General features: G+C 49.6%; 1 protein-coding gene across 1 annotated transcript in view; it reads left to right on the top strand.

Annotated features, from left to right (window-relative positions):
• Positions 1 to 27,678, top strand: part of NOS1 (nitric oxide synthase 1) — a 95,526-nt gene that overhangs the window by 37,867 nt on the left and 29,981 nt on the right. The window contains exons 3-11 of the mRNA XM_032800025.2: positions 3,046 to 3,175; positions 12,440 to 12,577; positions 14,365 to 14,510; positions 15,123 to 15,285; positions 16,455 to 16,546; positions 18,088 to 18,229; positions 19,403 to 19,542; positions 20,121 to 20,295; positions 27,266 to 27,367. Of these exons, the coding sequence (XP_032655916.1) occupies positions 3,046 to 3,175; positions 12,440 to 12,577; positions 14,365 to 14,510; positions 15,123 to 15,285; positions 16,455 to 16,546; positions 18,088 to 18,229; positions 19,403 to 19,542; positions 20,121 to 20,295; positions 27,266 to 27,367 (1,228 nt within the window). The remainder of the gene's footprint in view (positions 1 to 3,045; positions 3,176 to 12,439; positions 12,578 to 14,364; positions 14,511 to 15,122; positions 15,286 to 16,454; positions 16,547 to 18,087; positions 18,230 to 19,402; positions 19,543 to 20,120; positions 20,296 to 27,265; positions 27,368 to 27,678) is intronic.

Below are 27,678 nucleotides of genomic sequence, written 5' to 3' on the forward strand. Positions count from 1 at the left end.
TCCTGGCTCAGCTTGGCTTCCTGTGTGGACCTTGGATAAGCCACTTAGCCTCCCTGTGCCTCAGTTTTCCATCTGTACAATGGGGATAACAACCTTGCCCTGCCTCATGGGGGTATTATGAAGGTAAATACACTCACACTTGGGAGGGTGTTCGGATATTACAGTAATGGGGGGCCATATAACTACCAAAGCTCAGTCCCTGCTCTGAAGAGTTGCTATATTCTGTTCCTGTGATATCAGCTCTTGTGCACAGCCCCAAAGGGGTTTGTGACATGCACAGTAGGTAAACTGTGCCTCAGAAGCAGGACCCCAGCCTGGCGGGCAGGAGTGGGAACAACACAGTGCAAAATGTTCACAGTGTTTGATGCATGCATTATTCTGTGTGTAGCACATAGGCATTATTTTACAGTCATCTTTGACTTTGAATGGGCCAGCTTAATGGTGGGTGAGGTTCTGTATTTAATCTGATCAAAACCCTTTCACATGTGTATAAAAAGCCAAGTTAGCAAAAGAACAATTTCCTCCTGGTAGAGGTGACAGATGGGAATTTCAATTAAAAATCCAACCCCTGTTGGGTTTGAATTCTGTTGGAGATATGAAGTAGAGGCTTTCTCCCCAAGGCTACCCGGTGTTTAGAATATATCCCCGGGAAGTGGTGTAACATCTTGGGTGCTGGAGGGCTCAACTTCATTCCATAAATGAACTAGAAACTTCTGGAGTGATTGGAATAAAACCAAATGCTGTTTTACCTCATTTATACCAAAAGCCACATGCATGGGGAAAACCTCCTGACAGTTAATTTGCTGTGGGCGTTTCCCTTCTTTTTAAGCTACGAGTGGCTTCGTGATCAGGGCACCTATTCAAATTAGGTTTTGAGTGTCACGTTCCTGATTTGAGGCCTGATCCCAACCCCCTAAAGTCAATGGGAAGGCTCTCACTGACTGCAGTGGGCTTTGGATGAGGCCCCAGGTTTGCAACAGGAATCGTTTTTCATCGTTTGATGTCAGGGGAATAAAGATCAGACCTACACAGAAAGAAAGGAATTGCCAGAGTGGATTAGAACAATGGTCCATTTAGTCCAGTCGTTTACAAAATCCTAACAGTGGGCAACTAAATCATAGCAGTGATACAGCATGGCCAGAAGGCAGCATAAGAGTGTTAGCAGGGGGCCTTATTCCCTGCCAAGGGAGGAAGGTTTGCTTTAGATTAACTAGAACAGCTGTGGCCAATTAGAGCACCTGACTCCAGTCAGAGCACCTGACTCCAGTCATGGGATATAAACCCCTGCTTCAGTCAGACAGGGGGTGGTAGTTGAAGGAGAAAGGTTGGATTGGAGCAGAGTGCAGATTGCAGAAGAGAAGAGTTTGTCCAGAGAGAAATAGAAGGTTTGGAGGAGTGCTGCGGTGGATTGGGAAGCCCAACAGAAACCCTAGGTAAGGGGCACCAGGCTTGTATAGAAGAGAGGCGAGAAGCCCTTCACAAGCTGACGGGTATGAGAGGGAAGTAACCCAGGGGAAGAAACCGCTAGTCAAGTGGTTCACCACAACCCCAGGGCCCCTGGGTTGGGACCTGGAGTAGAGGGCGGGCCCAGGTCCCTCCCTCTCCACTCCCCTCCTCCAAGAACACTAGGGGAATGATTAAGAACTGGTTCAGAGGCAAGCAATAGCGCCCTGAACCTACCCCAGAGAAGAGAAAGCGCGAGACCCAGAGAACAGTACCGGCAATTTGCCACATAGCATTCTTACGGAAGAAGTGTCTTCCCAACCCTGGGCTGTAAACAGCTGGGTTATGTCCTCAATCATGAGAGCTGATGTCATTTACACATTTTTACCCTAGCTGGTTTGACTGAATTATATTCTCATAACTCACATAAATAGCTAAGTCCTCATTATCTTTGTTTTAGTATTCATATTGCAGTAGTGCTTAGACACTGTATTGGAGCCTACTAAATAATTATCCTCAATGATATCTTGTGGTGGTAAGTTCCACAAGTCAATTCTGCGTTGGGGGGGGGGGGTGTTAAACAAAGCCAGTATTTCTCTGTGTCACTCTTAAATTAAGTCTGATCCAGCATGGGTAACAATTGCAATGTTGTTGTTTTTTCTTGCAGTACTTGTCTCTTAGCATATTAATCCTCCAGTCTTGGAAACATGAGTAATTTTACATCTGTGAGTAGTCTCACTTCGGTGGAATTCCCTGTGTAAAGTTACTTACGTGCACAAGTGTCTGCAAGATCAGGCTCTCAAAGCATCGAACTATCTCCCTGAGAGCCACATCAATTTGTTCCTTCCCACTTACATTCCACTTAAGCAACAAGTTCACCCCTCCCCAACAAAGCTATTATAGAATAACCACCATCAGCCCTATATTCTATCCCCTTTCCTTCCAATCCTGTTTGTAAACTAAGGCCCCTAATTTGTTTTGATGCATTTGTATACTAAGAGCACTTCAAATATGCTCTTTGTTCTTATTCCATGGGACAGCATGGGGCAGAGGGCATTGTGTATAACTCAAATGCACTCTGGCTAAAGGTTTTCCACTCTTTATTGGGTCCTGCGATGGCTGGTGTTGGGAGTGGTAGCTCGCTGCACAGAGAGTGATAGGGTTAGGAATATGTCTTCCCTGGAGTGCAAAGGTGTAAGCTGGATGATTATCACTTCCCTACCTTGGCCCAGTGAGGACTTCAGCTTCCTGCCAATTTTAGGAATTGGTATTTTTTACATTGCAAAACTCCCATTGCTTGTTGTCGAACTAACACGGGGTGATCCTTTGCCAGTGTGGGAAGTTTCCAATTCTTCCCCTCAACCCCTCCCCTTCAAACTCTTGCAAGTTTTCAATCCTGCGGGAAGCTGCCCAGAGCCAGTCCTGTATCCAAGCAATTGGCAGAGGGTAGCAGCTGCCTGCTGGCAACACACCGGCTTGAGTTCATCCCCCATGCAGTAGGCAGGGAGGTTTTGCTCTAAGGCTGAGCAATCTGGGATGTCTGATGGGGAACAAGCTGTGTGTGGTTCTGGGAACGAAATGACTAATATTCCCCACCCTCAGTTTCAGGGAAGTGGACAAGTCCCAGAAACCCGTACCAGCCGGGATGGAAAATGACCGAGTTTTCAATGACCTGTGGGGGAAGAGCGACACACCCGTCGTCCTGAACAACCCCTACTCGGAAAAGGAGCAGGTAGGCGCTGGTGTCTTGTGAGGTGATTAGTAGGTGTGGGAGCCGGTGAAGAAGCATAAGATTGGCTGCAATCTGCTTGTAATGGCTGCTCCATGTGGGAAGGGAGCACATGCAGGGACTGATCCTGCTCCCTCAAAGGCCATTGATGTCCATGGGAGATGAGGAGCTCAGCATGTTGTAGGTTGGGGCATGGGGTGTGCCCTAAGACAGGCTGCTGCTGCCCTGAGAGCAGTGGCCTTTTACAGCTCAGCTGACAGTGGCCAATGCAAGTCTCCTTTCTCTTAAAGCCACAGTCACGCACGGTCTGGTTCCTGGGCATAAGGTAGCATTGGAGGAGGTCACTGAAGCCTGAATCGCTCCTTTGGGTTGGGTTCCCATAGGAGCAGCATTTACCATGCCCCAGGTATGCTCAAGCCCTTCTCTGAGCACATGACAGCACTGGCCCAATCTCAATTGTGTGGCCCAGTTACTCCAGAGCAGGGGTGGTTAACCTGAACCTGAGTAGGAGCCAGAATTTACCAATGTACATTGCCAAAGAGCCACAGTAATACGTCAGCAGCTCCCATCAGCTCCCGTCCCAACTGCCAGCACCTCCAGCCCACTGGCAGCCCCACCAACCAGCGCTGCCCCTTCCCTCCCCATCAGCTGTTTCGTGGGGTGCAGGAGGCTCTGGGGGGGAGGCGGAGGAGCGAGGGCATGGCAGGCTCAGGGGAGGGGGCGGGAAGGAGTGGAGTGGGGGCAGGGCCAGGAGTTGAGCAGCGAGCCCTCCTCGGCACATTGGAAAGTTGGTGCCTGTAGCTCCAGACCTTGAGTCGGTGCTTATACAAGGAGCCACATGTTACCTTCTGAAGAGTCACATGTTGCTCGGGAACCACTGTTTGGCCACCTCTGCTCCAGAGCAATCCTGTTTGTTGTAATGGGATCACATGTGTGCAGCTGTGAGCTGAGTCTGGTCTGTTCAGTCCAGAAGCCATGCGGCTGGTGGGATCCCATTGCTGATGGTAGGGCTGCAGCTTGCGCTGGGTCTGAGTCTCTGTAGAACGTTCCCCTCGGCGTCCAGAGCATACGTGGCAGAAGAACAACGTCCAGTCCAGTCCTCACCAAAGCTGAGGATCCCCCGTGGTTCCAATCAGTGGCCAGAGTGGGCCATGAGAAGAAAGCAGAATGTTCTTAACAACAGACATCTTGTCAGCAAAGCCCTCAGTGGTGGTAAGCGTGTTTCTCACTGCATTCATATAATTTGAAGTGGCCCGTCAGATAGTATTTACATCGTGTTTGTCATCTTCTAGCACTTTGCAAACATTCCTTGCTTCTCACACCCCTTTGCCAGATTGGTATTAGCCTCATGTCTGCAGAGTGGACAGAGGGGGAAAGTGATTTTTCCCCACTTCGGTGGGATTGCACCAGGGATAAAGTAGTGTGTGGAATTTCTTCTGGACTTATTGGGCCAAATGCAATTCTGACATGGGACCAGAGTCAGAGGCAGGGCTAGAACTTGGCAGTTCCTGGCACCCAGCCCTGTGCTCAGACCATCCCATTCCCATGGCTCCCCTCGCTGTAATTCTTGGTAGGCTGTGCGGCAAAGAACACTTTCCAAATGGAAAAACAGATGAACCTTCAAATGAAGAAGTCCAGGAAGACCAGTATTGCCTCTGCTTGGCTCAGTCACTTCCTGAAACAAACCTCCTACCCCTTCCCGGCCAGGAGCCATTGGCAGGGCAGGCACTTTTTGATGGAGTGCATTTTAAGGCTATTTTTCTTTCGTTCCTATATTGATCGGCTCCTGCCCTCTGGGCTGGCGTTAGACCACTCTCGCCAGCCTGAGTCTTATTAACCTTTTATATCCATTATTTATATTCCAGTAGTGCCGGTCAGGATCAGGCCCCTGTGTGTGCTGATCAGGATCGGGGCCTCACCATGCTAGGGGCTGTACCAACAAGGAGGGTGACATTGTCCCTGCTCCAAAACATTCACAGTACAAGAGAAGATATCAAGTAGTTGTGATCATCACGGTCCTTCTACCGAGCCATGATCCGGCACTGAGTGGTGACGCGACTTGCTACTGTCACATGTGGATTCTGCAGCCGAGTTAGGAACATAACTCAGAAGTCTGGACTCCTAGTCCTGCGCCCTAACTACTAGATAATTCTTTCTAAAATAGCCTTGTTCTGTGCTGCTCCGTACTACCCAGGGTCTCCATCACTTGGTGCACTCCCTGCTCATTGAGAAGTGACTAAGACGCAGGGGTACTTGGTACTTTTGTGGAGAGCTTAACTCTCCACTGAGCCCTTGGCATACTTCGTGAAGTGACGCAGTGCAGGCAGGCATCATGGTGGACAATGATTTAGAAGTGTGGTATCCAGGGCTGCCGGGGGGGGAGGGGCAAGTGGGGCAATTTGCCCCAGGCCCTGGGCCCCGCAGAGGCCCCCACGAGAATATAGTAATCTATATTATTGCAACTTTTTTTTTATGAAAGGGGCCCCCAAAATTGCTTTGCCCCAGGGCCCCTGAATCCTCTGGGTGGCCCTGGGATATCTCCTTGTGCCTCCAGGAAATAAGAGGCCCCAGGAGACCTTTCTAAACATCTCAACTCGCTCCTGGAGTTTAAACCTCTCCAGGATGGGGGACACCTGCCAAAAATTGCTCTGTCACATCTGCTATGATCTTTCTAAGGGCAAGATCCACTGTCAAGTCCCTAAATAAAGATTTTTAAAAATAGACTGTGAGGGTTTTTAAATGTTTGTGTCTACAAAAAACACCCCAGCTCAGAATCTAGGGGGTCGCGCACACAGGAAATACAGCTCTTACCCAAGATTCAGACCAAGGAAAGCCAGACAGTTCAGAGTAAAGTCTGAAAATCTGTCCTTATCTCCCCCAAATGCAGTCCCATATTGCAGATGATCTGGTTCTCATAACAGTGTAGCTGATCTTGCCATATGTGCTGTAATATTTAGGCACAAGGAGGTGAGTCCAAGCACCACGAAACACCTCGCTCAGTTGCCAGAGTGACTTCCCTGTTTCAACCTGACTCTTTCTGCTTAGTTATCAGTGGGCGCTGTGACTCCTCTTCCAGCCAAGCTCAGGTTACTGATTTGGTCCTTTCCCCTGTGCCTGGAAGCGCAGTCTTTCTGTTTTCTTTGCTAAGCTCCTTGCATGGATCTGTGACTATAAGCACTTTATAACCTTCTGTGTTCAGAGCTTAATTTCTCTCCATGTTAGCGCTGCTACAATCCCCAGTCTTAAGCTGCTATTAAACTCATTTTTTTCCACTAGATGTGCAGGCTTCCCTTTTATCCTTCTTATCTTTATCGTTAGACATCCTCCTCCACTAGCAGGTTTGGTCTATCCATACGCTTTCCGCTTCCACATCTCCTCACCCCCGCCTCCCCGCTACAGCCAGACTTAGGACTTCTGCTGTGCCATTCAAGGCTGGCCGGTGTGGGTTCAGGGCCAGGAGGGCTTGCGTCTGAAGGTGTATATTGCAGCTGGTGACAGCAACTGACTCAGCACGCGCCACTCAACTCTCCACCAATATAGGTTCATTGGGGCCTAAAAGAGGATCGATTAACAAGTGGATGGCTAATTAGAGGGGGAAGCAACCCCAGCCCCAGGAATTAGAACAAGAGCTCCAATTGTCTACTCTGCCCTAGAATCGCTGCTCCTTGGGCCACTCTGAAATGCTCTCTGCACTAGGGCCATCTGTAGAGTGGAGAGGGGAAAGACAGAAGCTGCAGTAGAGGCCCCCTTGTGCGGGGGGTGTTTCCTGGCTGTGGGGTTCCTATACCCGCACTACAGCCCTGATGTGCCATCACAAAGGGATAAACTCCCCTGTTTTTTCCACATACTCAAGCAAACCAAACGCTCAGCGGGCTGGAGTGCATTCTCACATCCATATGTAATAACCGCAGAAGGATCGCTAATCTGCACGCTCAGTACTTATGATAACATGCTCTGTTGTAAAAAGTCTTTTGCATAATGCATGTGTGCCCCTGACTGCTACATTAATCTCTCCATTTGTCCCATGCCTGAGTCGCTAATTTCACTGCTACCTAATTAAAACATAAAAGGCGCTAATATCACCTCCCTGACAGAACCCCGGATAACATTTGGTTTCAAGCACGCAAGCCAATGAGGCTGAGTGGAGAGGCAAAAAGCACTTTGCATTTTTCTGCTGGTCATCAGTTTCTTTCCTGTAGCACTGCACACAGTTGCCAAGCCAAGCGAGAGAGCCTCTCTTGGGTGCTCTGTCCCAAGCTGTTAGAGGACACATCCTTCCTTGTTCAGCGCGGCTTAATGTACCGACTGCTATGCCTACCTTCATGCCTCCAGCTTCCATCCCGGGCACATCACACGATCCATTGTCTACAGCCAAGCACTGAGGTACAACCGCATCTGCTCTAACCCCTCAGACAGAGACCAACACCTATGAAATCTCCACCAAGCATTCTCAAAACTACAATACCTGTACGAGGAAATAAGGAAACAGATCAACAGAGTCAGACGTGTACCCAGAAGCCTCCTACTGCAAGACAAACCCAAGAAAGAAACCAACAAGACTCCACTGGCCATCACATACAGCCCCCAGCTAAAACCCCTCCAACGCATCATCAGGGGATCTACAACCCATCCTGACAATGATCCCACACCTTTCACAGGTCTTGGGGTGGCAGGCCAGTCCTCGCCCCACAGACCAACCGGCCAACCTGAAACATATTCTCACCAGTAAACTGCCACGCACCATACGTAACCCAGCTCAGGAACAAAATCCATGCAACAAACCTTGATTAGCACTCTGCCACATCTACCACCACGCGAACACCATCACAGGACCTAGACCAGATCAAGCCACACATCACGGCTCTTCACCTGCGTCCATGAATGTAATTAATCCGAACTCGCTGCATATGCCACAATGCCCTCTCTACTGTACATCGGCCAAACTGGAACATCTCTAGGAAAGTATAAGTGGACACAACATCAAATATTAGGAATGCATCATACAAAACCTGTAGGAGACGCACTTCAACCTCCCAGCCACAACATATGCAGACCTTAAGGTGGCCATTCTGCAGCAAAAAACTTCAGGACCAGACTCAAAAGAGAAACTGCTTGAGCTTCCGTTCATTCTGCAAATTTGAACACCATCAGAATGGGATTAACCAAAGATGTGAATGTCTTGCCAACTACAAAACCAGTTTCTCCTCCCTTGGTTTTCACACCTCAACTGCTAGAACAGGGCCTCATCCTCCCTGATTGAACGAACCTCGTTATCTCTAGCTTGCTTGCATATATATACCTGCCCCTGGAAATTTCCACTACATGCATCTGACGAAGCGGGTATTCACCCACGAAAGCTCATGATCCAAAACGTCTGTTAGTCTATAAGGTGCCACAGGATTCTTTGCTGCTTTTACAGATCCAGACTAACACAGGTACCCCTCTGATACATGAATTTCACAGTAATGCATAAGGTGTTTGCTAATTCATTGCAGTGTGTTATGTCTGGTGGGGGTGGAGAGAAACCTTAATTTGGGGAGGTTTCAAGTGTCAATTTTAATTAAAGTTTTATGAATCCTGTGGACATCATGGGAACTTCATACCCAGAGAAATAAAGGGCCAAATTCACATCTCAGTGCATTTCAGTGGTGCAGCTCCGGTGAATTCAGGTGGCATGCAATAGTGTTGCTGGCCCACAAATGGCTGAGATTTGTTGAAGGAGGCAGGTGCGTAGGAAAGAAGATTACAACATGGCCATCCCTGAGCATTCAAAAATCATGAGTCAGGCCCCCCAAAGCCATGAGATTGGCTTAAAAATTCAAGATTTTGAAAATAATAAATGTTGGGGCTCTTCTGATTTGCCTCTAGGTTTTGAGTCTTTAGGGTTCACATTTTCAAGTTGTATTCTGCAACCGTGAGGGCTAGAGACACACTTTAAAACAATGACAGCAGAGGCCATCATTTAATCACGTGACTCCAGGAGCTGGGGAGACCACACACAGCCCAACAGAGCATGAGCAGGGATAGTGAGAGTCTCCAGAGCCCGTGAGAACTAAAGAATATGGTACAGTAGTATCAGATGGAGTTCCCTTTCTCCCCCTGACACATGCACATGGAGGAAGATACCAGATGCTACTGCACCTGATCCTGTTGTCACTGAAGTGAGTAGCAAAATCCCCATTTTCCAGGGTCAAAGACACTTTTAAAAACTTGTCAAAGGTTTTTGTGAAATTGCCACTGCCCAGCATCTAACTAGTACAGTATAGTCATGTGGCTGCTGCTATCTAGCCTGCCTCAGGAGCCTGGGCCAGACATGGCTACTCTTTCATATGCTGCAATGTGGTTTCAGAGCATTCCTAAACAAGAAGAGTGAGAAGAAGCTTTGGCTTTGCTGTTCTCTGTGAACCAGTTGTGCCTTTCTGTAAAGAAGACACATTTTCATCTGGAGCAAAGTGATCTACCAGGACATTCAGGGGCAAATGCTGCTCTCATTTGCTGGAGCCGTTCCACTGAGAAGAGTAAGGTTGGCTTTGGATTTTCATCAGCGTGACTGAGAGCAGAATTCTGTATAGTGCAACGAAATGCAGAGCAGGCTGAGGCCCAAGTAGAAAATTGGAGTTCTTGTTCTAATTCCTACCGCAGCTTTAAGAGCGGATGCTGCTGGAATGTCTCATTACTTGCCTTCCCTGGTGAGTTTTAGGACATAAGCCCTTTTCTCGTGGTGGTCAAGTGATAGCTGGGGATCCTTCACCAGTTACCTCCACAGCTATTGGGCCTGTCAAAGGTGTCAAGTGAGTGATTGCCTCTGAAGAGTGAAGGCCGTTTCCTTGTCTGTATATCAATGTGGAAGGGAGGAAAAGTTAGATAGAGAAGAAGCAGATGAATCTTAAGTGACTAGATCCTTTAAAGGGCTTTCTAATAACATCGAATTAAAATATTTAATCTACATATTCTTCATATGGGTTCTATCATTTTTCTTCCAGTCTGTACTCATTGGCAAAGCTAGTCGTGTTGAAACAAGGGCTTTCTTCATCACAGCTCATCTCTTGCCTCTATTTAGTGAGGTCACAATGCCAAATTTGTGCCATCGCAACCATTTCATGATGTGTGATGATGTCATAGGATTACAGCTTCTCTACAAGATCACAGAGAAGGAGCATGAATATCTGCATCGATAGTAAAAAGAATACGGAAAAATGCAGAAGTGTTTTTTTTAAAAAATCTTGGTATAAATTACCCCTGGTCTATACTATAGTGTTAGGTTGACATGAGGCAGCTCTGTAAGCCTCTACACTAAAACATCATTCCTGTTGACGTAACTCGCCCACTGTGCCGACTTAATAACTCCACCTCCACAAGAGGGGTAGTGCTTTGGTGATTGTAGTGAGGTTGACGCAGTGTCAGATACTGTGTTGCTTACATTGACTGCTGCTGGCTTTCAGAAGCCATTCCACAATGCCCCACACTGACAATTAAATCGATGCAAGTGCTCCCAATGAAGACGTGCACCAGTGACATAAGGAGCATAGTGTGGATATGCAAAATCAATTTAATTACTGCGGTGGCTGTACATTGACATAACTCAAGTCAACATAATTTTGTAGCATAGACATAACCTGAGAGAGATTCAATGTCTGGATCCAGATCCAAATTTCCCCAAAGTTTAGGCAGTTCGGATCTATTTTACAGAGATGGGCTTGAGACACCAAGTTTTGTTCTGGCTCCAAACTTCCCCAAACTTGAATGGATTTGGATAGGATGCCCCAGTTTGGGACCAGATCACTTCTCCATGGAACATCCAACCAGGCCTTAGTAATACTGAGTGATGACACTGCGCTCTGCTGAAAGTTCTAATTCGGGAGTAGGCAAACAGTGGCATGGGTGCCGAAGGCGGCACGTGAGCTGATTTTCAGTGGCACTCACGCTGCCCAGGTCCTGGCCACCGGTAGGGGGCTCTGCATTTTAATTTAATTTTAAATGAAGCTGCTTAAACATTTTAAAAACCTTATTTACTTTACATACAACAATAGTTTAGTTATATATTATAGACTTATAGAAAGAGACTTTCTAAAAACTTTAAAATGTATTACTGGCACGCAAAACCTTAAATTAGAGTGAATAAATGAAGACTCGGCACACCACTTCTGAAAGGTTGCTGACCCCGATCTAATTTCAGGATGGGCTATCTCCCCCTTCCAGGAGCAATCTGTTGTGGAGCTTTTGGCATCTTCATGGAGTTTGTCTGCCAAAGCAGATTTCCTCTGAAGTTCACTAGAACTATTTTTTACCTGGTGTCACTCAGGATCTCTGCAGGCCAAGTATGTTCATTGCTGTGTCAGTACTTGCACAATGAGGTTCTCTCCAAGATCCTGGCTTGCCACACACCTACATAGGATATCAAGGAGCGAGATGGGAGTGGTCCAAGTGCACATAATTCAAAAGTCCTTTCACTTCCTCCCTATGCTTGTCCTTATGCCTACATTTCTCCAGCAAAAAGGGGCACTGGCGAGGCCTGCTTTCTGTTCATTCCCTTAGAGTAATTGTCAGATATTAAGACAACCTTCCTCAGAGTACTCAAACCACCGGCACTGGTTTTGGTGCATTTAAAACTATGGCAGATAATACACCAGTGAAGGTAATGTAGGGGGAAAATCCCACATTGACAGGGAATGGACTATATCAGGGGTCAGCAGCCTTTGAGAAGTGGTGTGCCAAGTCTTCATTAATTTAAGGTTTTGCGTGCCAGTAATGCGTTTTACATTTACAGGGGCCGGCGGATGGAACCCCAGACTGGCAGTGGGCTGAGCAGCTCAGCCTGCTGCCAGTCTGGGGGAAGTTCCGTCCACTGGTCCCTGCCCGGTGGGGTCCCAGCAACCGGCCCCGCTCAGCCTGCTGCCGGCCTGAGGTTCTGTCCATCCAGGCCAGCAGCGGGTTGGCAGCAGACTGCCACTAAAAATCAGCTGGTTGCTGACCCCTGGACTACATGAGCTAATAATTAATTTCCATCCCTACTTTCTGTGACTCTTTGCTCTTTCAAGGTTAGGCTTCTTCTGAACAGAGTTAACTTTGCAGTTATCCAGAGTAATTTTTTTGGTGTGGGCAAATATTCACTAGGGTCTAGGTCAAGACCACACAATTCTCACCAGGCCTCCATAGATGAAGAAGTCCATTAATACAAGATCCACCTGCTGTTACATCCTACACTTCTCCTGTAACTGATCAGTGAGCAATAGTCTGACACAACATCATTTTTTTTCTTTCCTCCAGCCACCGCCATCTGGCAGACAGTCCCCGACTAAGAACTTGGTGAATGGAAGCCCGTCCAAGTGCCCACGGTTTGCCAAAGTTAAGAACTGGGAGACTGGCTCAGTGCTTCACGATACCTTACATCTCAAGACAGCCATGGTGAGTGGGACTGAGTGTTCTGGCCAATGTTTTCTGAGTGCAGTTGACCAAATCAATGTCTCTAAACCTGATTTAACTGGAAGAATTTGAGTTGCTTTGAATAAATGAACCCAGCTTGTGTGCTGCCATGGCACTTCAATGAGCTGCTCTGTTGTGGGCTAGACTAGAATGAATCAAAGAGAGGCAACTGAGCTCTTTTGAACCTTCAAATGCTGGTGGAACATGAGGGTGGGGATGATTAGAATGCACGCCAGCTGCATTATCCCTCTTTCAATCCTGGTGTTCTCTTTTCTTGGCAATAGCCGTAAATGAAATGGCTTGTGGGGTAGACTTCTAGGCTGATAGGTGGTAGATTCTGCAGGGCAATGTTGCAGAGGTGTTTACCCATAGAGTAGGAGGAGGTATGGTGTAAGGGAAGGTCTACTATAGAGTGTAGAAATGGGAAAGTAAGGTATGGAGGTGGGTATCTATTACCTCCCAGCAGCTGATGGTGGCTGAATGTACAGCATTGAAAAGAAGGCATTTCCTGCTGCTGGCAGAAAGAAGGACGCAAAGCTGATGATAGGTGATTGTTTCCTCCAAGGATGGTATGGAGACCGGCTTGGGGGACGGAGAGCTAACATGGAGCTATAACTAAGATTTAGGTTGGACTCTTATGAATCCCACTTGTCCGAGCCACAGATGTAGGTCAGGCAGGGTGAGGGACATCCCTCAGTCGTATGCCTGAGATCAGTGCCCTCTCTGCCAAAAAAAAGTGCACATGTGAAAGCAAACCCACTGGAAATATCGCCACTTGTGCCTGTCATAAACAGACGGTTAAGGGTTAATGTCTCTTTTACCTGTAAAGGGTTAACAAGCTCAGTGAACCTGGCTGACACCTGACCAGAGGACCAATGGGGGGACTTTCAAATCTTGGTGGAGGGAAGTCTTTGTCTGTGCTGTTTGTTTTGTTCTTTGTTCGCTCTTGGGGCTAAGAGGGACCAGACGTGCAACCAGCTTTCTCCAATCTTTCTAACACAGTCTCTCATGTTCCTAATAGTAAGTACTAGCTAGAAAAGGCGGATTAGTTTTATGTTTGTTTTCTTAATTTGCAAATGTGTATTTTGCTGGATGGATATTTTACCTCTGTTTGCTGTAACTTGTATCTTAGGCTAGGGGGGAGAGAGTCCCTCTAGTCTATATAAGCTGAAGACCCTGTAAACATTTTCCATCTTGATTTTACAGAGATAATTTTTATTTTTTCTTTCTTTAATTAAAAGCTTTCCTTTTTAAGAACCTGATTGATTTTTTTCCTTGTGTAAGACCCAAGGGGATTGGGTCTGAACTCACCAGGGAATGGTGGGGGGAAAGAAGCGGGGAGAAAGATTAATTCCTCTCTGTTTTAAGAGTCAAGGAGTTTGGATCACAGTGATCTCTCAGGGTAACCCAGGGAGGGGAAGTCTGGGAGAAGGAAAGGAGGGGAAATGGTTTATTTCCCTTTGTTTTAAGACCCAAGGGGTTTGGGTCGTGGTCCCCCAGGGAAGATTTTGGGGGGACAAGGAGTGTACCAGACACTGGAATTTCTGGTTGCTGGCAGCACTATCAGATCTAAGCTAGGAATTAAGCTTAGAAGGGTACATGCAGGTCCCCACTTTCTGGATCCTAAAGTTCAAAGTGGGAATAATACCTTGATAGTGCCAAATCCAGAGGTGGCATTTCACCAGTGTTAGTGCAGCCCATCTTGTTCACCATGTCAGTATAACCAGTGGTGCAATCTACAGTTCATACATGGCCCTTCTGTCTTTCAGGCCAGTGCGTGTACAGAGCAGATCTGCATGGGATCAGTAATGATGCCCACCCAGCATATCCGGAAGCCAGAAGACACTAGGACAAAAGAACAGCTGCTCCCCTTGGCTAAGGACTTCATTGATCAATACTACTCCTCCATAAAGAGGCAAGTCTTCTGGCACTCGCAGGCGGTGCTGCTGGCAGGTTTTTAACAGGAGGTACGCCGTGCGGTAAAATACCTCTGACTTCTTACCGGCAAAGCTGGTTGCAAACTCAGACGTGATGGTGTGATCAAATTGCAGTGCCCAAAGTTAGCCAATAGTCGGATCGCTAGCTGTGCGTGCCCCAGCTGCACGCACACCCAGGGGTCAGGCCATTTGAAATCTGTGCTGGCCTCCAAAGAACACAAGACTGCAGACATGCATTTATAGGTTCTCCTCTATGTCGGACAACCTTGTGCTTCCCGTGGTCTGCATCTGTGCTCTGTGTGTATGTCTAGCTGGGTACATGAGCATGTGCTATGCTGATCTGTCTAGAGATTGTAACGCGCAGCTGCAGCCAGGGAGACTCCCTTCCCCAGAATTCCATCCTACAATGTAGCATCTCAGAGTTTGACCCTTGGGGCAGAGAGGAACTTTTGCCCCCACAATTATTATGACTGGTCCAGAGTTACCTCCAGCTGGCATGTGTGTATGCGTACCGGGACCAAACAGCATCCGGCGCTATCCACTGCCCTGTGAATTGGAGTTGGTCACTTCTCCTTTCCCCACGCTCACAGGTTTGGCTCCAAAGCCCACGTGGAGAGGCTGGAAGAAGTGACCAAGGAGATTGAAACCACAGACACCTACCAGCTGCGGGACACAGAACTGATCTATGGCGCAAAGCACGCCTGGCGTAATGCATCCCGCTGCATAGGCAGGATTCAATGGTCCAAGCTACAGGTAAAGCAGCAAATGCTCTGGCTGTAGCTGGCAGGTTGCTCTTAGAGGGGTCGATGAGCATGGAAGGTAAATCAAGGGAGACACAGCTGTTTCTTTGGATGCTAAGGATACAGTGACTCATGCTTGTGGATCTGGGCAGTACATGTAAGAAACATGCCACCCTTTCATCTGTGGGTGCAGGGGCTTGTTTGGAGGCTCTGGGAGGAGAGGGGTTTGGAAGAAAAGGTGCTCATGGGGGAGGGTTGCATAGAAGGTGATGGCGGTGTCTGCATTTGAAACTGCAAAGCAGACTTCAGAGGTAACACTATCATCTTCCAAAATGTTCTGGGTTCTGGGCTCCTGCTTTCCGCATGCTTCTTTAAAAACTGAAGCTATTCCAGGGTTGCATAGAGCCCCTGCCCCAGTGCACTTTTGACTCAGGGTTGGGGCAGGGGTTGTTTGAATGCATTGTTCCCAGTGACATTGGGCTCTGGCTGCAGTCTGATGCCACACTCCAATACACACACATGGGAAGCCGTCACTCCAAAGCTGATGAGCAATTTCATACAGGGCCTCAGCACGGTTTGGAGCTGGGAGGCTAAGCCTCTCTCTCACACAGTGAAGCTTCCTGCTTCTTTTGTTTTAATTAACATCTACGGGAGCACTTGGCTGTGGAAAGGAAAGGACTCGCTACAGCCAGGCATAGTGTAGGAAGATGCTTGCAAGTGTCCCTGCACGGCTCTGCAAAGGAAGGTCAGTCCTAGCTTCCCTTGGCACTCACCCCCTTCCTCTGCCATGCCACTGCCCCTCAATCCTGGTTTCAATCACTGATCTCTCAGCCCTGGGTTTCACTTAAGGAGAGACTTCTGGAGCCAGAGCTGATTTGCTGGACACTTCTGTTGCTCTTTATGATACTGGGGACTGCAATAGGCTGAGAGCACTGAACCAATGTCAATCCTGGATTTGAGTTTGGCTCCCCGGAGTGGAAAGGGCTGAGGTACGAGGTGCCAAGATGTTACAGTGGCAGGGAGCATGTATGTGCTAGACACTACTTACGGCTAGCTAGATCCTCGTATCCTGTATCGCGTCAGTCCCGAGCGCTTTCCAGCATGCTGGGCTGGCTATGGAGGAGATGCAGGTTTATTTAAGAGTGAGAGAGTTCTGCAGACAAACCCTTTCAACTGTTGCAGGTGTTTGATGCCCGAGACTGCACCACAGCTCATGGGATGTTCAATTACATCTGCAACCATATCAAATACGCCACCAACAAAGGGAACCTCAGGTGAGTCCCCCACCCGGGCCAAAGGAGGGAGCCCTGGCTCTCAGCTGGAGGGGGCTGTTAATTGTTTAGATTTGTGTATATGGCTTGGAGTGAGAGTAGTGCTCCTGGTAGTGGTCACCTGGCCCTGACCTTGGCCACATGCCCGAGGACCCTCTGACCTGCCATTAGATGGAAACTTGGGGTTACAGGCTCCTTTGTGCTGCATGTTTCTGCTGCGGTTCTAATCGCACCTTCCATATGTCCCGCCTCGCCTTTTGGGTAGCTTTTGCACGGTGGCATACTCCCTGAGATCACTGACTCACCACTCAACTGAGAGGGTAGAAGTGGGCTGAGCCACCAGCCCAAGCGTGAGGACAGGCTGTCTCCCTGCCCTGGCCAGTTGTGAGCTGCCATCCCAGGTTCTATAACACCTCGGGCCAGACTGAAGAGCCTTCCTGTGAACTGCTTCAAATGCAACATGCAGGCTCATCCTTCACCTTCCTCCAGCAAAGTGCTGCCATGTGCCTGCAGCCGAGTCTCTGGAGAGTCCCAGGTTCCGAGCTGGAGTGTCTGGATGCCGGGGGCAGGAACTGCTGAGGGGAAGGAAGGAGTGTCCCTCCTGTCCACCTTGCTTGCTTGCTCGCCCTTGGGCCAGTATCTCTTCCAGCTGTAAGGAAGCAATAAATTAAACTTCTTGGTTGCCCCTCTACCCACTCTACCTAAGGGAAGGAAGTAAAACTTAGCCCCCGGGCCCACAAATGCTGAATTCTGCCTCAAACCCGTGTGTTTTTAAGAATGAATTGACCCCATGTCCAAGTGATCAGTATCTTAGCAATCATGATACTTAATGCTTGTGATTCACAAAGGTGGGAAAGCATCAGTAGCTCCACTTCCCAGCTGAAAGAACCCAGGGACAGAGAGACTCAGTAACTCTGCCCAAGGTTATGGAGTAAATCAGTGGCGGAGAAGGGAACAGAACCCAGGTCTCCTGGTCCTGTGCTCTACCTGCTGGGCCCCTCTGTCTCTAGTGGCTGGGCTGTACAGAAACAGAAAATGTATTTCTCCTTCTTTCCCTTGCTCCTCTGTCTTTCCCGCTGGATGGATCTTCCCCCTCCGCCTCATTTACTGGGGGCCTGTTTGATCTCTAGGCTCCTAGGTCACTGGAGCGAAGGGAAAGAACTGAGAGGGAGATGAATTTGCCAGGGAAACAGAACTCTCCCTCCGCCCCCGCTACCTGTTTGCCACACCTTGGTGCCTGGTCTGCAGACTGGACTGTTCATCTCACACCCACATTCCTAAGGCACAACGGTAGTCGCTGGAAAATCAGTTGGAAAGGGGGCTCTTCTCTTTTCCGGACAGGCACAGAGGTTAATCTGGCCCCAGGCATGTTCACAAGCAGAAACCATGTGGCAGAGAGCATAGCGGCTGAGGTGCTGTGAATGCCAGCAACGGCTGTCCATCATCCCAGGCAACCCCACTCAACTTCAGGAAAGAGCACATGCCCTCCCGGCTGCCACCTTTCACATCACTAACGCCAGCCCCCTCCCATCCGTTCCTTTCAGGTCTGCTATCACCATCTTCCCCCAGAGGACAGATGGCAAGCATGACTTCCGAGTCTGGAATGCCCAGCTCATCCGCTATGCTGGCTACAAGCAGCCAGATGGCACCATTCTGGGGGACCCAGCCAACGTGGAGCTCACAGAGGTAGGCAGCGCAACAAAATGAAAAAAATCCATTCTTCCCAGTCATTGTAGGTTAGTGTCTGATAGGAAGTGCACCTCTGAGCGCCTCCTGAGGCGCTCAGATAGGATGGGGACATCTGCACATTATACTACAGTGTTTCAGTCCATCTAGGACAGTAGTTCTCAAACTTTTGCACTGGTGACCCCTTTCACACAGCAAGCCTCTGAGTGCGACGCCCCGCATCAATTAAAAACACTTTTTAATGTATTTAATACCATTATAAATGCTGGAGGCAAAACGGGGTTTGGGGTGGAGGGTGACAGCTCGCGACCCCTCAGGTAATAGCCTCGCGACCCCCTGAGGGGTCCCGACCCCGAGTTTGAGACCCCCTGATCTAGGAGACCCACTCGGATTTGCTTTGCTTTTCCCGAGACAAGTCATGAGATGCTCTGCACTACCACTAGGGGGACCCTTAGTATTTGTATTTGTGCGTGTGTGTTCATGCACCACTGCCCTCTGCAGAGTGCAATCAGAACTTCTTGTGTTTCATAGTCTCTGTACTGCTACAGACTAACAACACTATAGCTCAGACAGTGGTTTGGAGCAGGAGGTCCAGGTTCTAAACTCACTGTCACCTGCAGGTCCCATGTGGCTCATGGCACACTGCACAGTGACAAGTGTCAAGTCCTAAGTGGCCGTGAATTTGTTCCAATAGCCAGTCTCTGTGCACCTTGATGAGAATAGTATCAGAGGGGTAGCCGTGTTAGTCTGGATCTGTGAAAGCAGCAGAGAATCCTGTGGCACCTTATAGACTAACAGAGGTTTTGGAGCGTGAGCTTTCGTGGGTGAATACCCACTTGACGAAGTGGGTATTCACCCACAAAAGCTCACGCTCCAAAACCTCTGTTAGTCTATAAGGTGCCACAGGATTCTCTGCTGCTTAATGAGAATGTGCTTATCACCTACTTCTTAACTACAGAACACTCTCCAGTGACTCAGCCTGAACTCTTAGCAAACACATGGCTCAGACTGAGTGGAGACATCCCTTATTAAAAAAAAAGTACAAGAGACTACTACTGTACTTAACAGCCTTCCACCACTTTGCAACCCCCACATCCTGCCCACAGCACCTGAGAGACATTGCTGGGCAGCCAGGTTGGTGAGAATATTAACGTGAATTCTGTTTGGCTGCAGATCTGCATCCAGCAAGGGTGGAAGGCACCCCAGGAGCGATTTGATGTCCTGCCACTCCTCCTCCAGGCCAACGGCAATGATCCAGAGCTCTTTGAGATCCCTCCGGAGCTGGTGCTGGAAGTACCCATCAGGCACCCCAAGTAAGCTTGAGCACGTCCAGGTGCCACTGCGGGGGAGGTTCTGCAGAGTTCTGCTCTGCTCGAACCACCTACGCCTGCTCACAGTGCACTACACGGCCTTGCCCGGGGGACCTACATTCAGACCTAGAGTCCCACCAACATGGAGCCATACCCATTGCTGCAACCCTTAGAGCTTCCTTCCACTGTACATGGAAAACTGGCCCAGGCTTAAAAACCAGTGACCCTGGTCCCTTTCTCATGGATGGTTGGCAAGGCTGCTCTCGCATCACTTCAGTTTCTCCGGTTCCTCTGTCCTGAGCCTCCTGCCATTCACCTGTTATCCTCGCCCCTCCCCACAACTCCCCTGTTGTGTGCGCCTCTCCCAGTGTGCAAAGGAAACGGTGCTGCAATCCCCACAGGGCCTGCTCTGCTCCCTCGTTCCCAGGAGCGGTTCTGGTGGTTGGTGAGAACTGGCTCGTTGTAGTAAGACAAAGCTGCCTTCGGGCTTCTGTGGAATGACTGTTAGGGGCAAATCCCCTCCTTTGTTCCCCTCCCTCTGAGGATCCAGCAACCTGGCTGACCCCCTCGTGTGCTCGCAGGTTTGCCTGGTTTAAGGACCTGGGGCTGAAGTGGTATGGTTTGCCAGCGGTGTCCAGCATGCTGCTAGAGATCGGAGGCCTGGAGTTTACTGCCTGCCCCTTCAGCGGCTGGTACATGGGCACTGAGATCGGCGTCCGAGATTACTGTGATAACTCTCGCTACAACATGCTGGAGGTAACCTGCCCTTGGCTATTGCTTGCCTCACCTTGGGGCAGCTGTGGGGCTGGCGGGGGTGCTTTGGGGTGTACGGCGCTACCAGGAGCAGAGCGCCAAGCTAGGCACAGCCCTGCTTTGTGGGGGAAAATAAATGAAACCAAAGGGCTGCCTTAAATAAGCTGTGAAGATATAAGTGAATTCCAGCCATGCTGCCACATCAGGGCAATGTGTCCAGGGGAGCCCTGGGCCCAGCAAGTCCCTGGTACATCACCTGCATAATAGTTACTTGGGGTAGGAAAAGAGGAAGAAACTTTGGTACTAAACATACCCAGAGTGTGGCTTCCCCACCTCGGGCTGGAGGAGTCCCCAGGGGGAACTCTGATGCTGCTCCCCCACAGAGGTGTACTGTGCTCCTCCCCTCACATCCAGCCAGCTCTGCTGTTTCCCTAGGAGGCCTGGGAGTGCCCCACAGGGATCACTCCTCTCCTCATCCTCTTTCAGGTGTCCTGCCCCCGGGTGGGCACTGGTAGGGAGCTGTGCCTGCTGTCAAGCTGGCCTTCAGTGGCACAGGGCATGGGGAAGCAGGGCACAAGCCCCAAATTGCGTAAGCACTGGGGAGCTTTCAGTTATGCTTCGTTATCCTTGCCCCTCAGAGTGAGTTCCAGCAGCATAAAGTTACAGTTCCTTCTTGTTAGGGCCTTTTTTCCTTTCCCCCTTTGCTCTTTGAGCAGCAAACTCAGCTGATGGAAGGTACTGTGGCAAGGTACCTTCTCAGTCTCCCCAGCCTCTGCTGCTCTTAGCCCTGGTGAGACAGGCTTGGGTAATCCCTTGCAGCTGTCTGTCCTGAGTTTATCACATATCCCCCCGCCCCCGCTCAACACTACAGGGTTGGGCTACTTGGGTCGGCAAACAGTGTACCCTTGAAAGGCCATCCGCGTTGCCATGCTTGATTCCGGACCTATGTTGTACTCTGAAGTGGAAGGGTTGTAGTGACAGGAACCACCTTGTCACTCTTGCATTTTTCTCTTTGTTTTGGTGCATCCCCTTCAGAGGGGCATGGTCCGTGACAAGGGTAAACTTCCGTCCAAGTAGGTAGTAGCGAAGGCTTTCTACGGCCCACTTTACGGCCAGGCATTCCTTCTCTACTATGGCATATTTATGTTCTCTGGGCAGGAGTTTCCTACTGAGGAATAGGACTGGTTGTTCTTCCGCTCCAACCATTTGTGAAAGAACCACTCCCAACTCAACCTCAGAGGCATCCGTTTGCAAGATAAACTCTTTTTTCCAATCTGGACCCAGCAGTGGGTCAGTGCAGAGGACGGTCTGCAGATCTGCAAAAGCCTCCTCAGCCACGCTAGACCATCTTACTATGTCCGGGACATGGGCTTTCGTTAGGTCTGTTAGCAGGCATGCCCTGGTGGCAAAGTGGGGGATGAACTGCCTGTAGTACCCAACCAGCCCCAGGAATGCTCTGACCTGTTTCTTCCGGACTGGCCGGGGCCACTTCTGTATTGCCTCTAACTTGTTGAGTTGGGGCTTCACCACACCTCTCCCCACTATATACCCAAGGTATTTGGCTTCTGCTAGCCCAATTGCGCATTTGGAGGGATTTGCAGTCAGACCCATCTTCCTCAAGGTGTCCAGGACTGCTTCCACCTTCCCCAAGTGTCTCCCCCAATCTGGACTATGTATAATGACATCATCAAGATAGGCGGCTGCATACTTGCCATGTGGACGCAACAGTTTGTCCATGAGCCATTGGAAAGTTCCAGGAGCCGCATGTAAACCAAAAGAGAGGACAGTGTATTGATGCAGTCCCTCTGGTGTTGAAAAGGCCGTCTTCTATTTGTCGGCCTTGGCCAAGGAAATTTGCCAATAACCCTTAGTCAGGTCAAGTGTGGACAAAAATCGTGCTTTCTCCAGTCGGTCAATTAACTCATCTATCTGGGGTATAGGGTATGCATCAAATTGAGACACCTCATTTAGTTTCCGGAAGTCATTGCAAAACCTCATACTGCCATCGGTTTAGGTACTAGGACCACTGGGCTTGACCACTGGCTATGAGACTCTACAATGACCCCTAACTTCAACATTTTCCTGACTTCTGTCTTGATCTCTTCTCTTTTCACCTCTGGGATCCGGTACGGCTTGACATTCACTTTCACTCTAGGCTCTGTGAGGATGTGATGGTGAACCTCAGTAGTCCTGCCTGGCTTTTCTGAGAACACGTCCTGGTTGTGTTTGATCATTTTGATCACCTCAGTTCGTTGGTCAGGGGTCAATTCTGGGGATATTCCCACTCGGCCAGATGGGTTGCTCTCAGGAAGAGGTGACCCTAGAGTGACCACATCAGCTTCTCTGTCTTGCCAAGGTTTCAACAGGTTTATATGATAGATTTGTTCCAGCTTCCGGCGTCCAGGCTGTCGGACCTTGTAATTGACCTCTCCAATGGCTTCTATTATCTCATATGGCCCCTGCTGTCTGGCCAGAAACTTGCTTTCCGCTGTGGGTAGGAGCACCATTACCCGATCTCCCACCTGGAATTTTCGGATCGTTGCTTGGCGATTGTAGTATGTTTGTTGGGTCCCTTGTGCCCTCTCCATGTGTTCCCGCACTATGGGGGTGACTTGGTCTATCCTGTCTTTCATCTGCAACACATGCTCGATGAGGTTTCTCCCTGAGTTCGGCTGTTCTTCCCAACTTTCTTTGGCAATGTCCAGTATGCCGCAGGGGTGGCGACCATATAACAGTTCGAACTGGGAAAACCCAGTTGAAGTCTGAGGCACCTCCCTTATCGCAGACATTAGGTACGGTAGCAGGGTGTCCCAGTTCTTCCCATCCCGGCTCACCACCATTTGTATCATGTTCTTCAATGTTCTATTAAAACGCTCGACAAGGCCATCGGTCTGCGGACGATAGACTGATGTCCTTAGGGTCCGTAAGTGGAGCATTGCACATAGATTCTTCATTAATTTAGACACAAAGGGGGTTCCTTGATCTGTCAGGATCTCTTTGGGTATTCCCACTATAGCAAAAATTTGGATTAATTCTTTAGCTATGGTCTTGGACGTAGTGTTCCGTAGGGGAATGCCTCGGGGTATCGGGTGGCATAATCTAGCACCACCAGTATGTGCTGATGGCCTTGGGTTGATTTTTCTAGTGGCACTACTAGGTCCATAGCTATTCCCTCAAAGGGGACTTCAATAATCGGCAGAGGTACCAAAGGTGCCCTTAAGCGTGGTCGGGGCCCATGTAATTGGCATTCCGGACAGGAGGCACAATATCGTCAGACCGCCGCATATATTCCAGGCCAAAAAAACCTCTGCAGAATTCGATCCAAGGTTTTATCTACCCCTAGATGTCCCCTGAACATCGATGGCTGTGGGCTAGCTCCATCACGCCCCTCTGATGTTTCTGTGGTACTAGGAGCTGTTCCATGACTTGCTCTTGGATACGGACTGCTCTATATAGCAGATCCTTCTTGATCATATAATATGGCCCTGGGCCCTTGGCTCTTCCTTCCACAGGGACCCCATTCACCTCAACTACTTCTTTGCGAATATTATTATATACTGTATCATTGGCCTGATCCTGTCCAAAATTCTCCAGTGAAGGTCCAATTTGCCAAACTCAGGGGGTTTTATTTCCCCCTCCCCTCAAGGGAGGTCCCTGGGGAACTGGGCCTGGCTGCTGGCTCATCGACCTCCTGCCTAGTCCCCTTGTCAGTCGGGCCAACTCTTTCCCCTATGAGTATAGGCTTCTGGTTCTGGGTCAAGATTCTCGTTCCCCTCCTCTTATCTGCCCTTCTTTCTCCCCGAGTCTTCCTGGTCTTCCCAAGGGGCGAGAAAAAATCTTGGGCAAATTCATGGAAGACCAAGGGGGTGCTAACTATCAAGGTCATCCCATTGCTCTCTGGGTTGTTATCTTCTTCTGACTCCCTTCCAGGAAGTAGACTGCCAAACCCTGGGAAGTCTCATCCTATGAGGACTGGGTAGGGGAGTTTCAGGACCACCCCCACCATCACCTTAGTGGGGTTTCCCAGGACCTCTATTTTTACTGGGATGGTCGGGTAGTAATTGGCATTCCCATGGACACAGGATATTCCTGTGCGCTTGGCCCAGGATAGTTGATCATACCCGATCAGCTTTCCCGAGACCAGCATGACTGCACTTCCTGAGTCTACTAACACAATGGTCTTTATACCATTCATTTTAACTGGCCTAGTATATCTATGAGGGACCATTGCTACCCCTACTAGATTTATCAGGTCACATGGCTCTTCTAAATTTCCCAGGTCGCATTGCATGGGCTCCTCTAGGTTTGGGCATTGGGCAGCTATATGCCCTATCTCTCCACATGCCTAGCATCGGTACCCTGCTCGGGGAAGCCCCCTATTTTTCGGGCTGTGAGACCTTACCCCCCGAGTCTTTCTCTAGTCCTGCTCCACTCAGGTATTCTGTCTCCACAACTATGATTTCCACGACCTCCTCTGGCCAGTGGGTCTCAGGGCGCAGCCACTTCCTGGCTAGATGGATCAGGTCAAACAGCTGGGACCTCAGTGCTTTGTTGACTCGATATTTCCACTCATGGAACCGCTGTGCCCTTGTAGCTGTCGTCACACCAGACCTCGACAGGATCTCCGCCTTTAGCTGGGAGTAATCTGAAGCTGCTTCTGTTGTCATATCAAAATATGCTTCCTGAGCCTCCCCACACAGAAAAGGAGCCAGGATACTGGCCCACTGGTCTTGCGGCCAGGCCTCTCGCAGGACCGTTCACTCAAATGCAAGGAGATAAGCCTCCATGTCATCATCCATCGTCATCTTCTGTAAGTAGTGGCTTGCCCCCAGGGGCCAAGTCCCAGGGGGGCCGTGCATTAGGGTGGTCAGGGCCTTTAGCTGGTTCACAACCTCATGCAGGGTGGCTCGATCCTGAGCCGTCTGGCTCATCAGTAGTTGATTTGTCTCCTGCTTTACTCGCACTGCCTCCTGCTGGGCAGCTATCCGCACCCTGGTAGCTTCTTGTTGAGCCACAGTAGCCTGCACCGACACCTTCACTACATCTTCCTTTTTTTTTTTTTAGGGGGTGTTTTACCCTGCCCCGAGACGGTTTGCCACGAAGTCTCACTCACATCCCACTCCAGACACCATGTGCGGCAAGGCATCTTCTCAGTCTCCCCAGCCTCTGCTGCTTTTAGCCCTGTGAGACAGGCTTGGGTAATGCGGTCCCCGTTGGGACACAGGGGAAGTCTGCTCCCTGAATCTCCACCAATCCTGTTTAGAGTATTTTTACTTCCTTGTGGGAGAGAGTACTGCCTCTGCTCCTGGTGAGGCTCGCTGTCTTGCTGCTCCTACACTCCTGGTAGCAGGACTCCTTCTCTCTCTGCTCTCCCCCCTCCTTCCTCCCAGGGAAGGGTTTAAAAAAGTCTCAGGCAGCTCTAAGTTGGAATCAACTGATCCTAATTAACCTCAGGTAGCTCCCCCTCAGCTGATTCTAATTGCTACCTTGGTAACCCTTTCTCAGCTGAACCTGATTGACCTGTAGCTGCCTCCCAGTTGATAAGGAGGAGGGCCTTTTAACCCTCTGGGATTGTTTCCTACCCCTCCCTTGCAGCTGTCTGTCCTGAGTTCATCACAGTGTTCACTTGCATCGCTCCTCTTCGTGGTGGGGTAAGAACAATCAATGGAGCCTTTTGTCCTCTTCATTGTTCCATGATAGTTCATCTGGTGTCGATGGACCTTGCTTGTGGGGCAGGACAGAACGCCTTCTGTTGGAGATCCGCGCTTTACACTTGCTAAAGTCTCTCTCCTGTCTTGCAATTTTCACAGTCACAGAAGCTTGCAATACAAAAGGCTCAAATGTTGCCTCATACTCTGGGGTACAGATGTCACAGTGAGATCAGTGCAGGCAGCAACTCACATGCATTCCATAATGTCTAAACACTAGGCACTTTTTTATAATGAATGCCTGTTTTAACAATACTAGCAGACAGGTGAACCAGCCGGATTCCAGCTCTGTATTTGTCAGTATTCAAGTGAGGCATAGGGACCTGCTAGGCTAACAGCATTTCGGGCTGTATAAGTAGGGGCATTGCCAGCAGATCGAGGGACGTGACCATTCCCCTCTGTTTGACATTGGTGAGGCCTCCTCTGGAGTATTGTATCCAGTTTTGGGCCCCACACTACAAGAAGGATGTGGAAAAATTGGAGAGAGTCCAGCAGAGGGCAACAAAAATGATTAGGGGGCTGGAGCACATGACTTATGAGGCAAGGTTGAGGGAACTGGGATTGTTTAGTCTGCAGAAGAGAAGAATGAGGGGGGATTTGGTAGCTGCTTTTAACTACCTGAAAGGGGGTTCCAAAGAGGAGGGAGCTAGACTGTTCTCAGTGGTGGGATTTGACAGAACAAAGAGCAATGGTCTCAAGTTGCAGTGGGGGAGGTCTAGGTTGGATATTAGGAAAAACTTTTTCACTAGGAGGGTGATGAAGCACTGGAATGGGTTACCTAGGGAGGTGGTGGAATCTCCTTCTGTAGAGGTTTTTAAGGCCCAACTTGACAAAGCCCTGGCTGGGATGATATAGTTGGGAATTGGTCCTGCTTTGAGCAGGGGGTTGGACTAGATCCCTCCTGAGGTCCCTTCCAACCCTGAGATTCTATGATTCTATGACCTGGGCATGAGCTGACATCTGGTCTTCCAGCATCACACCTGCCCTCCCCGCTGGGCTCGCCCACAGTCCCTGTGTGAGGCTGGGCACAGCCAAGCCCTGACTGTTCAGGAGGGAACCAGGGCACCGGGACAAAGTTCAGTGAGACAGGCAGGTTATTTACTGGCCCGTACCCAGCAGCCATGCCTCCCTTCACGGAAGTTCTCCATCAGATGCAGAGATGGGGCTTGCCCTCGCTTAGCTCGCTCTCCAGGGCAGAGGCCTTAGGACCTGGCTTTGCGGCCAGTACTGAGTCACCGCTCACTGATTACTGCGTGTCTTTGCAGGAAGTAGCCAAAAAGATGAACCTGGACATGAGGAAAACCTCCTCGCTGTGGAAAGACCAGGCACTGGTGGAGATTAACATTGCTGTTCTGTACAGCTTCCAGGTACCTGAGGGGTAGGACTTGCTGGAGCTTCAGCACAGGCATCCCCAAGGCTTTGGGGTTTGGGATGAGATCAGCCCCTGGTGCTATGTCAGGAACTGGCTTGGGAAGGGGCCATAGGGAGATCTCCCCCAGGGCCACAGCAGCTAGTGGTTTAACAAACATGCTTTTGTGTGGCACTGTCCTGACACGGAGGTGAGAGTGACTAAAGTCTGGGCTGTGCTGCTCAGGAGGGGCTATGCCACCTTTGGGGCCTCCCTAATTTGGGGATGTTCAAGGTGCTGGGGTGGCCCCCAGTGGAATTTAGCACACTC

This window comes from Chelonoidis abingdonii, chromosome 22 (assembly GCF_003597395.2).
Source record: "Chelonoidis abingdonii isolate Lonesome George chromosome 22, CheloAbing_2.0, whole genome shotgun sequence".
NCBI classification, from domain to species: Eukaryota; Metazoa; Chordata; order Testudines; family Testudinidae; genus Chelonoidis; species Chelonoidis abingdonii.